General features: G+C 43.8%; 1 protein-coding gene across 1 annotated transcript; it reads left to right on the plus strand.

Moving 5' to 3' along the window:
* Positions 1-258: 258 nt before the first annotated feature.
* TMEM248 (transmembrane protein 248) lies at positions 259-15,426 on the plus strand. Its single transcript, XM_035343257.1, has 7 exons — positions 259-492; positions 9,650-9,824; positions 10,491-10,776; positions 11,820-11,970; positions 12,728-12,911; positions 13,367-13,510; positions 14,279-15,426. The coding sequence occupies exons 2-7, from the start codon at positions 9,666-9,668 to the stop codon at positions 14,297-14,299; spliced, it is 945 nt and encodes a 314-aa protein (XP_035199148.1). The 5' UTR covers positions 259-492; positions 9,650-9,665; the 3' UTR covers positions 14,300-15,426.
* The last annotated feature ends 550 nt before the right edge of the window (positions 15,427-15,976 follow it).

Below are 15,976 nucleotides of genomic sequence, written 5' to 3' on the forward strand. Positions count from 1 at the left end.
CGGGGACACAAAGCCTTTCTCGGGGGGCGGCAGCAGCACCCTTGAAGCCGGCCAGCCTGAAGGGGTGGGGGGGACCGGGGAGGAGACCCTCGGCCTGAGGGGGTGGAGGGGACCGGGGAGGAGACCCCCGAGCCCTCGGGGGGGCTGCGGGCCGGGTTCCCCCCGCGGCGGGAGGCCGGAGGGGCCGGGCTGCGCGGTGGCGGCGCCGTCACAAGCTTGTCCCCCCCGCGCCACCGTCGGCGGGGCCGGCCGGGGTGAGAGGTGACGGCGGCGTCCCCGGAAGCGGCGGGAGGAGGAGGAGTAGCAGGAGGAGGAAGAAGAAGAGGAGGAGGAGGAGGCGGGTGTCCGGGCAGCGGCCTCCCCCGGCCCGTAGCCCCCCGTCAGGGCAGGAGGATGGTGCAGAGCCCGCCCCGCCGCCGCCGCTGAGCTCCGGGCCTCCGCCCGCCCGGCCCGGGGGCCGCTTCTTCCTCACCCCGACCCCTCCGGGCGCCGGTAAGGCGGGGACGGGGTCCGGGGGGTCCGGGGGAGTCCCTCCGCGGCCTTCTCGGGGTCTCGTTGGGCTGTTTGTGCCCTCTCTGGGGACTCCGAGCCCCCGGTGAGGGGCTGCGGAGCCCCCCCCGGGGGGCTGAGGTTGGGGAGTGGCCCCCGGCCTGGGTCGGGCAGCGGGGGGGCAGGGGGCGTTCTCGGGTGCCGTGCTCCGTGTGCTTTATCGCTGCTTCTGCTCTACTGCCTATCCTAAGGGTTTATTTTTAATTAGATCTTAGCACAAGCTTTGTACGCTTGCTGTCGTACCAGGAAAAATAGTAAGAAGGGGTAATTCCGGTAGCACTACCAATATTTCTGTTGCAAAACAGCTTCCTTCATTGCTTTTTCCTCTTCACTACACATCCCTGCTTTATTCTCTTCTTGGTTTACCTTACACGGAAAGACATTGTTTTTCTTTAAGGATAAAATTCCTGCTGCACCATGGCAAGGAGATGGCTGCTGGGTCCCTCAAGTTAAATGTGAGCCGTAAATCATAGCCGTAGGCACGGGCACCCCGGGAGCCACGGGGCCTGGCAAGGGACAGGACTGATCGCTGCACAGGCTTTTTAGTTTATTTTAATTCCCCTTTGTTTGTTTTTTAAGGGCTTGTCTTCTCTGGGGAAATTTAATTGCATAGTTAGCTCTGCCCACGTTATTATGCAGTTGATCCTGGTAGACAAACCTCGACTCTGGATATGAATTATTAAGAGTTACTTTCTACAGCCTCATTGGGCTTCAGAGAAGTTTTATGGTGCGTGGTGTGTCGTGAAATGGGAATGCTTCCTCGGGCCCATCTTTTCTGGTAAATCATTAATGCCTCTGTAGCAGCAGGTAAGGTCAAGGCAGCAGTCACCTCTCCTTCTGCTCCCTGGTGGGGTGTGCGGAGCTGGTTTGGGCTCACCTGGGGAGCTGTGCCGCTTCCCTGCCTGCTCTTCCCTCCTCTTTGTGAGGAAGCTGATGGCTGCAATCCAATTTCTGGTCAGCAGGTGTCCGCATAACAGGGGACAACTTTTGTTGGCAGACTGAGCAGAGATAATATCGAATTGTGCCCGAGAGCCCTTACGCTCTTTGACCCTAGGTTTAGTCCCATCGAAGAGGATTAAGACCTCGGTGGCTTTGTTCCTTCCCATGAGCTGAGGAGTGGCTCGAGGCCCGAGGAATGTGATTCTTCTTTTCCACTTGAAAGACAAGGACTTGAAACGCCGCCTGATGACACAGAACAGGCTCTGTGCTCTGCCAGGAGAAAGGCGCGGAGCGGCGCTTGCATCCGAGGGCAGTGACAACCAGACCTTGGTGTCCTTTGTGTGAGCCGGATGCGCCTGGCAGCAGACAGGACACTGGTGACTCCATTGCCCCTGGACGGGTTTCGTACCACGGGAGCGCAGCTCCCTCCTTAAGCACTTGCTGGTGGTGTTCTGTGAGCATCATCTTTGTTTTTTATTAAAAAATGTGATTTTTTAAAGAAAAACAATGCTGTTTTATCAAACGAGCCGTAAGCAAAGTATTAACGAAAACCCTTGGTGTCACAATTTTGTTGCTTTCCCCAAATTTCCCCTTGCCAAAGGCATGGAGGTGTTGGGAGTGTTATTTTTGAGAAGACCATTCCGAGCAGGCCTGTCAATAAAGCAGGTTCCCAGAAGTCAGAACTCCCAGGTTTTGTTTTATAAGAGAACTCGCATATGTCCTGGCACGTCGAGGTTTGGTAATTACCTATCTGGAAAATGGAGACTGTTCTTCCATCAGTTTGGGTTAAGCAAATTAAAGTTGTATTTCTTTTGACCGGGGGCGTGAAGTACACCGGCGTGGTAACGTTACTGCTGGGTCTCTGCTTTTTCAGCTGGTGCCCAGTTTTTCAGGTGTTTCTGCTGCTATTTGTGTTCTTTCCTTCACTAGTGGCCACTGGCTCTTTTTCTACTCCTTGCCCGGTCAGCGTTACCTTGTACACAGAGCTCTGTTTTGCCATTCCCACTAAAGCTGCCATTTCCTCGACTTGTCACTCATTTTCTGCTTGTGATTCAAGCTGTGTATCTGTCTGGGTCTCTGTCTCATTACAGTTCTCATTACAAACAACAGTTCTCATTACAGACCGGCTGAGGAGCCTTTTCCTGGCGTTTTTCTGCACTCACCCTGCAGAATCCCCTACCACGTTCCTTAATGTGTAGCCTTAATGAAGTCAACGATTAACCTCCTTAAACTGCCTGCTAAACCAGTGTCTGGTTATTAAGCTGTTACTGAGACTTTTCATTACTTCCTGAGCAAAGCCTTGCGGCGAACTGCGCCTGCTTGGCTGTGGTGGGCTAAATTTGCTTCCTGGTGGAAGTGTATAGGATCCGCTTCTGGGGGACAGCCCCTGTAAAAAGGAATCGTTTTCGTTTTGCCTTCCTCTCCCAGGTTCTCATGCTGAAGAGCAGTAACTGGAACAGCTTTATATTTTCGTATTTTTTTTAGAATCATGGAATTTGACGTTGTATAATGTTTTATATATATAATATACAATATATATAGTATAATGTATGTTACCCTGTGTGATGTAGAATATGTCATGTTGTAAGTCATGGCTTTGGCTTCTAAAAGTTGGAAGGCTTTAAAGATGCCCAAGCCAGAACTCTTGCATACGAAAACATATTTTTCCCATCACACAGACTCGCTTGGCAAGCAGGGCTGCCTTTTTACAGTTTGGCAACAAAATGTCTGTTTTCAAGCACAGGTTAGGTTTGCTTTTGTTTTGCAGCTGGGTGTATTGTAAACCATGTTTTTTTTTGCTTTTAACAATGGTCAGAATTCAGGGTTCATTGAACCGGTGAGAGAAAAGGCTTTCTTCACATCGTTTGTATTTCTTGGCTCATGACTTTTCTGCTCTTCTGGTTCTTCTCCTTTTATAACTGTTCGCATTTAAAAATAAGTATTTTGATCTTGTTTGCATTTATGCAATGTTGTTTTGGCATTTATTTCTCGCAATTGTAAATTAAGATCTAAAAAATTACCTTTGCGTTCCCAGGAGCATTAAGCGACACGCTCTGTGCTTGTGTTAAATCCACCGCAGGCGTTTTGAACTCCAACACACAAGTTTGTTGGGCAGGGCTAAGTACCTGGATATGTCTCGTACACAGACATTTGGCTGAGTAAAAGTTGATCTACAATTTTTCCTTCTTATTTTTTAACTCATCTACCTTTGATTCTGCTTTCTGTCTTTGACAAGGGGTACAGACGGGAACACGGGGGTGTGAAATTCAGTATTAATTTCAACCTTCAACTTTCCTATAAGCGTGACCAGATTGCTTCCCTTCCTTGCCTTTGTTTTATGGGTAGGAGAGCTGAAATGTTTGCTGTTTTTGTAGCTCCTGGGGATGTTGAAATGTTTAATTATGCTTTGAAAAGTGTTTCGAGAGGTGGAAGAAAAACACTTTGTGCAAGTAAGTCCCTGGGCTCTCACACTTGTGTTAATAATCAGCTTCCCAAATGGCTCTGTTATCGGATAATATGAGGAAATAACCTCCTTTGCAGCAGGTGATGCTCTCTGGCCCGTTCAGTGTTGTCCATCGCCTTCCATCTGTGCTCTCCGTGTGGGCAGAGGACCGGGCTGTTATCTTGTCATGAGAAACAGTGCTCTGTGCTTTCTGCTTCCAGACTCTAGGAAAGCATTTGTTTGCTTTTAATCAGTAAACATATTTGTAGGATGAAATAGATCAGAGAATGAGCCATGGACTGGCCTGAGCTGATTCAACATCAGCTCTTTCTCCTTGCGCAGCCCTGAAGGAAGGGGGAGCCTCTTCGCCTCTGCCTGGGCGCCTTGTGGTGATATTTTGGCTGCAGGGGTTGAAGGATCAGAGGGAATATTTTTGTCAACTTTTCCTCCACAAGCCTTGCTCGCTGCTTTTCTACCTTGAGAAGAAGATGGATGGCATTACTATGAGTCTCTTCATTTGATTTTGTGACTCTGGAGGACAGACGAAGGGGAAGAGGATCAGCTGGCCGGTAAAAGTGCTCTGCCCTGGAGGATTCCTCTCAGTCCCAAGGTAGAGATTTTGGCATCCCTCAGGAGCTAGCCCTGCGTGCCCCCTGCTGCTGGCAGAGGTCTGGGGCTGTGCGATTGCATCCCGCAGCGTCTCGTTACGGTTCCCAAAAGATGAATTAAAGCAGCTGCATTTGCTGACACCTCCTTTTTTTCCCTGTAGATATCGGTATGGAAAAGTAACTTTTCCTATGAAGTTAGTGGGAAAACTCTCCCAACTGCATGTTTTATGTTAAAAATAGCGTATTGTGAAATTCCAACAGAGATGGAAATCTATTGATTAGCTGTCCCCAATTCCTGGAAGAAGCTGCCTGTAAAAGCTGCTGATAGTGTATGTAGGAGCAATGGGTAGTTCATTTCAGGGCATAAAGGTCTAACCTTCTGGCGAGGTTAGACACTTCTTAATTTTAAGTTTTACCCTGATTTTTTTTTCCTTTTTAAAATATGTGAGATTTTTACCTGCTCGGAAAGCGGGAGATGATAATTGGCGTTGCTGTGAGAGCCAGCAGAGGCCTGATTTCCACCTGTTGGATCAGCTGAGGTTCCTTTCACTAGTTCCATTTGATAGCTTGGCGATACCAGGTTAGAGATGAAGACGTTCTTATTAAGTGGTCTTTTTAAGGCTTTGACAGAGCACTTTGAATACTCTGAACTTTAATAGGCACCTTCACAGGTAACACAGCTGAGATCTATTTTGCTTTACCATTTTTCAGTGTACTTAAATGTGTATATTTACTATTTCTAGCGGTTTAGGTGGTAGAGATCACATTCTGTTTGAGAAGAAAGCCAAATTCAATTAAAGATATCTTTAGTACCTGCTACAGTTTCCTGTTCTTAAACGAGAGGCGCTTCAGTTTGAGATCAACACCATGGCTTTGTTTGCATGTTACTTCTGGGTGGTTTGCTAGGAAAATCACAGTTCGATTGGTTTGTGTTAGAGCGTTTTCCTGGCACGCAATGTTATTTTCATTCAGGTTAACCCCGATGTGACCCATTTCCTAACCCCCATTGTGCTACTGGTAGCGAGGTGTCTTTGAAAACGTAATTGATAATAAAAATACATGGAACTGCATGCAGGGAAGATGAAATGCTCCGAAGTGCAGGAAGATGCAGGCTCGGGAAAGATGCGAGGTCTCAATGCAGTGCCATAGGGATGGGTTAGCTCCAGCCCGCTCCCCTTCTCTTCCACCCACCCTTTTCTTCCTTAAGACATTTCAGTGTAGGTTTTTGTTGTTATTACTTTACATATTTACCCCCCCCAAATATTTTTATTTTGTGGACTGTGACTATCTTGTATGCGTAAAAAGAAGGGGAAATATTTTTACGGAAATCACTTGATTTTAAGCTTTCTGGTGGAAAGATAGCAACATTTTGGCAAGAGACATAAGAATTACGTTGTATGTTTACTTTAATCTCTTGGAAAATCATGTTTTGTTTTTCCTTTTGGCAACTGCAATTTTATTTTTAATACCTGTGTTAGTACACCATGTTTTTTGTTGATGTTGTTATGAATCCAGCTCCTTTGATATTAAGCCCCGAGAAGAGAACTTAATACTTCTGCTGTGACTCATTTCATCGACCTTTTGCTCTTTGCAATAGACTTCAAGATTTTCCTGATTTGTAATTTATTCTCAAAAACCTCACAGCTCCATTTCAGAAGTTACCTTTTCTTCATCCCCTGTCACACACGAGGCAGGAACAACCGATAGTGTTGCTTTCCTGAGGCTGCTGTATTCATTCTTGAGCTATCGTGGTGGAAAACTCCCCCACATTGCAGAACAGGCGACTGTTTCCTTATTTTTTAGATGGTTAAGCAGGTCTGTGTTTGCCTGGGACTCTGACACACTAACTGCTATTTCCGTCCTTCACCATCTTTATCTTTTTAATTCCATACCAGGCCATCCCAGGTTTTGCAGGGATCTAAAAGCCACCTCTGCAGCTCTTGTCCCGCGTTTCCCGATGAGCACCGTCAGCCAGAACTGCCCGTGTCGTCCCGACGTGTACACCTCAGCACCAGGCAACTGCGTTGGAGCTGGCGGCCGCTGTTCCGAGCTGGCACTTCTCCTTCCTCCTCTTGTGCTCCAGGCTCTTGTTAGGTTGGTTGTGGATATTTTTATTGCGCAAGCATTAAAAGGCTTGGGCAGAGTGGAGCGAGGCAGACAGCAGCTATTAGGGCTTCTTTCTAGATTACTTATTTAGCTAAAAAGAGAAACCCGATCTTGCTTCCCTGACCTGCCAGGAGGTAATAGCATTCCGTTTCTGTTCTTAACTGTGTGAAAGAGAAATAAAAGTTTCAGTGGTATCCTGTAGGTTATTCATTTACGCAGAGGAAGCTGTGAGTTACCAGGAGAGCTGGTAGAGGAACAGCGATTGTGGTGTATTTCTGACAGGCCTTAACAGAAGGGAGGAGTGTGTGTGGACCATTAACCAGCCCCCTAAAATGTCACAGGAATATACGTTTTGATTTATGTGCCCTGAGCCGTTTCACGAGTTCTTTGATAATTAATGCTGTTTGAGCACTTTGTTCCCTTAAAAAATCAGCAGTTCTCCAAGCAGCAGCTTGGAAATACTCCTCTTCATTCTGGTTTTGTGCTAGCCATGTCCAATTGCTGTTTTCATGTCAGCTCCGGTATTAAATCCACAGTCGTTCCCTTTTCTCTCACAAATGCTCAAAAGGCATGTTACGCCTTGGAAACGGCAGCTTATAGCATTTTCTAATTGCTTTCAAAGCTGGTGACTTACGGGAGCATATTAAGCGCCCGGCACTTTAAAGCTGGTGATCTCTTACATAAAAATATTAGCCCAAATATTTTCATACGCGTGCTTTTCAGCACATCGAGCTTTATGGCTGGTTTTAGGCCCTGTGGTAAACAAGAACGCTAATGGAACTGTTGGAAGCCCCTTTAAAAAGGGCTCGCAGACCTGTATGTGCTCTGGGTGACATTCAGCTTTGATTAAATGCTCTAATAAAGCCTGCATCTGTGTTGTTATTTTCACAAGGAAATCCAGAAGGGAAGGCTGCATACAGCTCTGCTTTTGGGTTGTTATCTTTTGATCTATTTCCATCTCCACATGTGTCTCCGACGTTTTTATCTGGAGTGTTTGGGGTTTTTAACTAGGGCTCATTTAAGAAATTTGCTGCCAGTGACCGGACAGGAGGCAGGGCACACAGAACAAACCAGCATGGTCCTGACCGGCACCAGGTCTCCTTTCCCATCTCTCTCCTGCCCTCTCCTGACGCTGTCGCAGGCTTGTTTGGCCGTACGACTGCTGCTCTTGGGCAGACAGAAGTTCTGGTAAGGTGCATGTTCATCTCACCGCCTTTCTCCTTCTCTTTCCCCTCTTCTCCTTCTCTCTGCTGTCTCGGCACCGTGCTTCTCACGCTCGGACACGCTGCGTACTTTTGCCAGGGGGAGTTTGCAGTTTTATCAGCTTTTGCTGATAAAAAGCTCCTGGCTTTCCTGGTCTTTGCAGAGTGGATGGAAATTGGTTGATAGAGCAAAAAAGTAAACGCAGGACATGATCTTGTGCTCCGGGGCAAGCCCCGTTTCAGCAGATCTCATCAAGGACAGCAAGTAGGTGTGTGGGGAGAGTCCAGGAGAGCTGTCACACACAGCTTCATGTCGTGCTGCTGCCACAGGGCTTCAGGTCTCTTTTCTGGACCCAAATTTCTCTTCTCTGGAGCAGTTTTGCAGATTTAGTTGGTATTGCTTCTGTCAAGAATAACCGAAGCATTTCTGCCAGTAAAATATTGAGTATAAAAAAGATGTGATCGATGTACATTGTGGGATCTGAAAAAAAAACAAAACAACTTGAAAGCTTGTCCTGTTCCCTTCTCCCGTTCCCTTTTGGATCAGTAGATCAGATCACGGCTTGCACTCCTCCAACCCTGTCCCTCCTGCACCCGTGGGCTTACCGCGGCTTCGGCCACGCTGCAGCTGGGAGGTAAATGACATGTGCTTCTAATAAGAATCCATGAGATTCACACAGACCTGCAGGGAGCGGAGTCCCTGACTTAATTAAGGGTTATCAGATCAGTATGAGTGCTCAAACGTTAACCACTGCAGTGCCACATCCTATAGATACTAGTCCTGAAGCTTGCCATTTCCTATGAGTTTTGAGGCTGAGCAGCACGTAGCTAGGAACCGTTTCTGTCCTTCTGTTATAGATGGGGTTAAAAACCTTTTCAACAGGATTGTAGGTAAGACAAAGGTAAAAGATTTTCTTCAAGTTTTCTCCTTGCAGAGCTGCTGAACTAGGTGCTGTAAGGCTGCACTTTAACACTCGAATGTTTGCTTTTGACTGTGCTGGGAGATGGGGAAGCTGATACAGTGAACTTAGCTTAAGTCTTTTTGTTCTGAAATGGAAAGACAATTAGAAGAATCAGACTAAATACTACTTTTTTAGGATAAAATAACAGTGATTCAGTACGTTTCCTCAGTGTATGTTGAGTCCTCTCTTTTGTCTACAGACTCCAGTAAAAGTTCTCTAGCTGCTGCACAAATTGGAGTAAGAAAGGAGCCGCTTTCTCCTCCCCACTCATGCTGTTGTTGGGTGTTTCTGACAACAGGATTCTTGGTGCAGGAGCCTAAAATGCCCCTAGGCTGCTTCTTGGATCCCATTTGAAGGTCTTGCGCTTTGGGACTGGGGATGGGGAGAGTGATGTGTTAAGGCTTCAGCACTGGTTGTCATAGTATAGAGACGTAGAGTTCACTTTGTAGGCTGCATTGCAGCTCCATTTGCACTGTAATTTGAGGAGTCCAAATATTGCTGGAATTAGTCAGAGCCTATTCTGCCTAGGAAAGTGGGGAAGGAGAAGGGATGGTGTTATTGCTCATCAGCGATATTGGACTGTGCTAGAGGTTGTCTTCACGGCTTAAAGTCTGTTGGTGGTTTTTGGAGCTGAGGAGGTGAAGTCGAGCATGTTTTGATTTGTACTTTATTTGAGGCATACAGAGCCTGTGCTCAATGACCAGTACAGAGCTGTATAATTGAATCTCATTTTCGCATATGATTTCATTTTTTTGTTGTCAAACTTCTCTTTTGTGATCGACCGCCCCCACCACACAGCACACGGCCCGGTCACTCTGCTGTAATGTTCTTTCTTTTCAGGTGAACAATCAGAATAATGTTCAACATAAACCTGTTGGAGAACCTGAAGGTTTACGTCAGCAGCCGACCTCCCCTTGTGGTCTTTATGATCAGCGTAAGCGCTATGGCAATAGCTTTTCTGACACTGGGCTATTTCTTTAAAATCAAGGAGATCAAGTCACCAGAGATGACAGAGGTACGGTACAAGAAGTTTCCAGGTTGAACAGTGGGAATACTGATTTGAAATACATGCACAAAGCTAATGAGTTCCTTTTTGCCCCCTGAAAACCCTTTTATGGCGGTGCAAGAGTCTTATGGGAGATTGTTTTCAGCATACTTGCCACTGATTTTACAGGAAAAGTGACTGTTGGTGTGAATGTGTAATCTTATTTTAGTTTAAGGGTGAGGCCGAATCATCTGACTTGGCTTTTCCCTGCCATGGCTAGGAGCCCTTTTTTTATTATTCCATGATGTCAGCTAGCTTGTTTGTGAAACTTCTGTTCTTACCCAGCGTTACCAGCCTGTAAGGAGGAAAACCTTGTTGGAAACTGCTTGTACCCTGAGCACGATGAGAGTGGACCAAGCCAGTATATTTCTGGAGCTTCAAGAAGGGTATTCTTCTGTGCCCAACAGCAGTCAGGCAGTGGCTGGGATTGAACACTTCAGACTTTTGTAAACAACTTGTCCCATTGTTGAGATAGCCATGGTGGTGTTTGTGCTTGCTTCGTGAGCCGTGTAATTTACGTTAAATGCCTTGAAACTGCAGGCAGGATAGCACATAGCAAGGTCTGTGCTGCTGCAGGGAAGTGGCAACCAGAAGTTAACTCGCTAATTTGGTCTAAATCTTTGCATTTGTTTGAAGGACTGGAATACTTTCCTCCTGAGGTTTAATGATTTGGACTTCTGTATATCTGAGAATGAAACCTTAAAACATCTCATCAATGATACCACAACTCCAGAAAGTACCGTGACAAGTGGCCAGGCGAGATCTTCTACACAGTCTCCACAGACTCTTGAGGACTCTGGTCCTATAAACATCTCTGTTACCATCACTCTGACGCTGGACCCACTCAGACCATTTGGCGGATATTCCCGCAACGTCACACATCTAAGTTCCACAATTTTTGGACACCAAATCGGACTCTCAGGTATGCAAGACTTGACTTTTGTAAGTTTGAATGACAGCAACAGATTAGTCTCAGCAATAATAAAGTTTTCATTTGAATCTTTTGCTTAGAACAGATTTATTGTGAATGGAGTCCTGTACAGAACCCTTCACCTGAAGTCACATTTTAAAGGCATTAATGTATATACTTTAGAGATCAAGTAGTGTATTGCCTAAAAAATACAGAGTTTAGTTAAAATGCATACATAAATTTTAATACTGCAAACAGCAACAAATAACATGATTTAAATTTCTGTGGAATCAAAACCTCTTATTTGGCTGCCCTGACAGCTTTGACATGAGATTAGATTGTTAACCTCATGGAATTTTAGCTTTTAGCCAGGGTTGCATTTTATAATCATGTCTGAAGGTGTCTTGAACCTCAGAGATCTGCAAGGAGACATTTGCCATAGCTGTACATCTGTGTTGTCGTATTTTATATTATTATTTTGTTACCGCTTTGTGTGCTATCAAATGCAGGTTCCATTTCAAGTAGCCTGGATTTATTTTCAGTATGAATATGTCCATATGGAGTCAGTGTTCACTACTTAATCTGCAATTCAGTATCTGCTAGCACCTTTTCATCTGCACAAATATCTCCAATTTGAAACGTAAGCTTCAGAAAAAGCAGATGTTCAACAATATCTTTGGCAGGAGAAAGGCTAAAGAAGTGTGATTTTACGTTCTAATAAAATTCTCAGAACATGCATGAATTCATTTATAAATAGGGAGGTATTTGTTTCTGAAAGGAGCCTGATGATCCCACTTCTTTTGGGGGCAGGAGAGATTAGAAAGACCAGCAGTTGTTATTTTGATTTTTTTTGTGTGTGCTTTTTGTTGTTGTTTTTTAAAGTTTTTCTGCTTTCTGTGTTGATAATAAAGATGCTGAGTGACTTCAAAGGTACAGATTCAGGGTAACGTTGCCTTCTTAATCAATTGCACGCTTCCCTTATCCTAGTGATTGTTGCTCGGCTACTTTTGTGATTGGAAAACAGCTTTCCTTCTTTCCTTCTCTCTTTCTCAAAGGCAGAGAATCCCACGAGGAGATAAACATTACGTTCACCCTGCCGACTGCCTGGAATTCAGATGACTGCGTTCTTCATGGTCACTGCGAGCAGGTTGTATTCGCAACCTGCATGACTGTGACAGCAGCCAGCAACGTGTTTCCTGTCACAGTGTAAGTGCGTTTTAAACTCTTTCATAGACTGGTTGTTGGGTGATTAATTTCTCAGCTGCCTCTCTGAGGTTGTCACATCTGATGAATGTTGTTGTTGACTGTGGATATTGTGTACCTTCATTCCTTCCCCTGCAGTAAAACCCTGTCTGTCTTGAGACTTTTGCTGTATTTTAGCCATGCTAGCTTTTTCTGTGAATGTTTTGTCTCTAGGCATAGTTGCCTTTCAGCATGCAGCCTGTGATTTAAACTTCAGTAGGAACTATGGAATCAGTGAATATTTAAGAAAGATACCCTATAATTTAGTTTCACTACCTTGTATGAGAGCTAAGACTTGACTCCGAGGAACTTATCCTCTTCCCTGCTAGGAGAAGAGCATAAGCTGAATGTTGTTTTGCTACCAAACCCAGCAGGAGCAGACCTTTCATCAAAATAGTTTCCCTTTGTCTCCTCCAGACTCCCTGACACTACTCAGTATACTCTGGAGAACCATCAGACAGGTTCCCAGGACTGTATGAAGCCATATGAAAACCAGCTTTTTTCTAATTAAGCTGTGGGGTGTTGACTTACTGGAACAACATGCAGTTAAATTTTAATGTTCATATAGAAGACTTTTGGTTAAGCCTTGTTTTTTTTTGCTGTTTTGTAAAACTGTTTTATACTGCGGTTGAGAAACTGGGCCTGACTCAGTTCTGAATGTTAGCCTTACTGAATGTGGAGAATGGTAAATAAGGTGTTAATTATTTCTGTTTTTCTGCAGTCAGCCACCACATTGCATTCCTGAAACGTACAGCAACGCTACACTTTGGTACAAGATCTTTACCACAGCAAGGGACTCCAATACAAAATATGCACAAGATTATAATCCTTTCTGGTGTTACAAAGGAGCAATTGGAAAAGTGTACCACGCTTTAAATCCCAAACTAACTGTTATAGTTCCAGATGTAAGTGCCATGGTGTTTTTACAAGTTCTGTTCAATAAATGTGGTTTAACTGAATATGAGTCCTAAAATAGTCAGATTTAGTGCTATCTTATTATATTCAGTGCAGGGGCTGAAGCAGAGTTGGGTATACTTCGCCACTGGTAGGCACGATGGTCTTCATGTAATCTCTGTGGGCCTCACAGCTTTTAATAACCAAGTTTTATATTCTGAAATCATTTGACAAAAGGCAGTTCTTGTATATGGGAAGAGATCTCTAGTACAGAGTTTTAACATGAGGAACATTTTGGTTCTTTTTGTGCCACAATTAAGAATCACTTTCATTACTATGCCATCTTTTAATAGGGGAGAAAGTTGATTCATGAAGTAATTTCTGTGCTGAACTGGTAATTATTGCTCTGATATTAAGTGTCAGCTATTGGTGCATTGTCAGTAAATGGTTTTAATTTTCTGTGCAGGATGATCGCTCTCTAATAAACCTGCATCTCATGCATACCAGTTACTTTCTTTTTGTGATGGTGATTACAATGTTCTGCTATGCAGTTATTAAAGGCAGACCAAGCAAACTGAGGCAAAGCAATACAGAATTCTGCTCCGAAAAGGTGAGTTTGAGTAATAACAAAATATTGACTCTGTTAAGAAAACATAGCAGGCCTCCCTTTTTTTTACATAATACAGACTACTTCTTACCTCTTGAAATGTAGGCTTAATTCCTTTTCAAAGAGACGTGGGTGTTTTATTGTGGACAGTAAAGAAGGGTTCTACAAAATACATACCTGTGCAGTGTAGATCCTTGGTTAGATTTCTCTCCTCCAGAAGTGGATTATTGCAGCTCAGTAAGTGCTACAATGCAGCTCTTCTGCCACACTTCTGTTGTTGTTCTCACTATTTTGTATGAAGCATTGAATAGCTAGCACCGAATGGTTTATTTACCTTTCATCACAACAGACTGAAAATTTTGAATAAAACATGATACGTAATTCTGATTAGCAGCCATTAGAGTTACCAAAAAAAAATAAAAATCACAAAGGTATTGAAACAGTCATTATTCAGTACGCATTGGAGACATGGACTTTGCTTGAAGGATTAAATATGAATATATTTATTGTGAAGTAGGAAATGAATGTTGGCACCCTTTGGTCTTAATGATTTTTGTAGCATAAGCTGTTTTGTTTTGTATTATTTTTAAACTGATTATGCTAAGAACAAAATACCTTCAGACTTGCTTTGATTTCCTTTCCGAGTTAGACTTTCAAGGTTCTTCGAAAAAGGCAAGGACAGATATGCCAGCTGCATGGAGATAAGGAATATCACTGTTATGGGATTATGAATTTGACTTTAATTAAATGTTTTCTTTTTCTTTTGTTTAGGTTGTTTTGTCAGAAGCATAATCCATCCTCTTCTTTTACTGAGAATGACTGAGAACCGTAATCATTGCCTGCTGAACCCAGAACGGGTCTTAACACTCTGTGAATACATTATCTTGCAATGTTGGTTTATTCCAACCAAAGACATTTCAAGTGCCTGTAATTGATTTGTACATATTTATAAAAGTATATTCAGAATAGGTCAGATGATGCACTTGTTCCGCATTGTAGTGCGGCCAGAAACTTTCAGTCTTTACCTGTGGACATAGCCGAATGTTTGTGTAGATATGTTTAGTGATATGGCTACATATAGTCAGAGCAAGATATTTTTGTCTAGCTGCATCTGGGCAGGTTAAGATGCCTTTGCAAATGTCTCAAACAAAACAATGAATCTTTGTTTTTTGCCCAATGATATGTACAGTGTGTTTGAAACAGTATGCACCTTTGATATAATACTGCATTTCCAGAGCCACCAATCTACTACATGAATTAAATGTGTATTTGTGTGGCCTGATACCTTCTTCCATTTGCTCCTTGCTTGCAAGAAAAGATATGAACATTTTTAGATATTTTTTTTGAAAAAAAGAAATACATATACACATTTTAATAGTGCTGTATTTAGGACAAACTTGTGCTTTTATTCATAGTAAAAACTTAAGAAGTGAAGTCCCATTTTAAAATCTTTCTTATTGAAAACTGCTAAGTTTATTATTTTTTTTCCATTTGGCCTGCTGAATGCCGGAGAATCAGTCAGCATAGAGACTATCTGGAAAGCTTTCTACTTGGCCTCCCATCTGCAGTCCTCAAACCCAGAATATGCATCTCTGCTGCAGAGCAGCTTTCTGTAAACATTTTTTTTTTCTAGAAAGTGAAACTTGGTTAAAAGATGCATTGTATTAACTGTCTGTTGGGGCTCTGCACAGCCTTGGGCAAGTGCAAATAATGGAAAAAAAAAGAAATCCCATAGTCTGTTACTGACTCTCACTTTGGGACTCTATCCATCTCTGAAGGGCAGCTGAAAATGACACTTTATTAGCTTAGTCCAATTTCAATTTAATGCTGTGCACTCGGGGGAAGATGATGAGGAGTGAACTAGAACTGTTGTGATTAAGGTCAGAGAGACCACACAGTAAAATTCATACTGTTCTCTGTGTCCGTTCTTAAGTCAGAGGAGTTTTTGTGATGTGCTTTTTTCCCTTTCTCATTCTGGCTTTTGCTATTTCTTTCCAGCTTGTTATTTGGTAACCTTAATTTTCAGGAGTCTTGATTTTCCTGCAGACACTTCCACCACTGCTTTTAAAATCTCACTGATTGCCTTAATTGACCTTTCACCTTGTCTTTGTAGAATCATAGAACGGGGTGGGTTGGAAGGAACCTTAAGGATCATCTAGTTCCAACCCTCCTGCTATGGGCAGGGACACCTCCCACTAGACCAGGTTGCTCAAAGCCCCACTGGGGGCATCCACAACTTCTCTGGGCAACCTGTCCCAGTGCCTCACCACCCTCCTAGTGAAGAGGCTCTTACTTATATCTAATCTAAATCTACCCTCTTTCAGTTTAAAGCCATTACTCCTTGTCCTATCACTCCAAGCCCTTATAAATAGACCCTCTCCAGCTTTCTTGCAGGCCCCTTTTAAGTACTGGAAGACCACCAGAAGGTCTCCTTTCTCTCCTCCAGGCTGAACAACCCCAGCTATCTCA

The sequence above is a fragment of the Oxyura jamaicensis genome, chromosome 19, assembly GCF_011077185.1.
Source record: "Oxyura jamaicensis isolate SHBP4307 breed ruddy duck chromosome 19, BPBGC_Ojam_1.0, whole genome shotgun sequence".
In the NCBI taxonomy this organism is placed as follows: domain Eukaryota; kingdom Metazoa; phylum Chordata; class Aves; order Anseriformes; family Anatidae; genus Oxyura; species Oxyura jamaicensis.

Bases quoted from the DNA above. Each gene is read 5' to 3' on its own strand.
- TMEM248 (XM_035343257.1), top strand. From the start codon at position 9,666: ATGTTCAACATAAACCTGTTGGAGAACCTGAAGGTTTACGTCAGCAGC. The intron at 9,825-10,490 runs GTACGGTACAAG...ATTTGTTTGAAG, and splicing joins AGTCACCAGAGATGACAGAG to GACTGGAATACTTTCCTCCT. The intron at 13,511-14,278 runs GTGAGTTTGAGT...TCTTTTGTTTAG, and splicing joins CAGAATTCTGCTCCGAAAAG to GTTGTTTTGTCAGAAGCATA.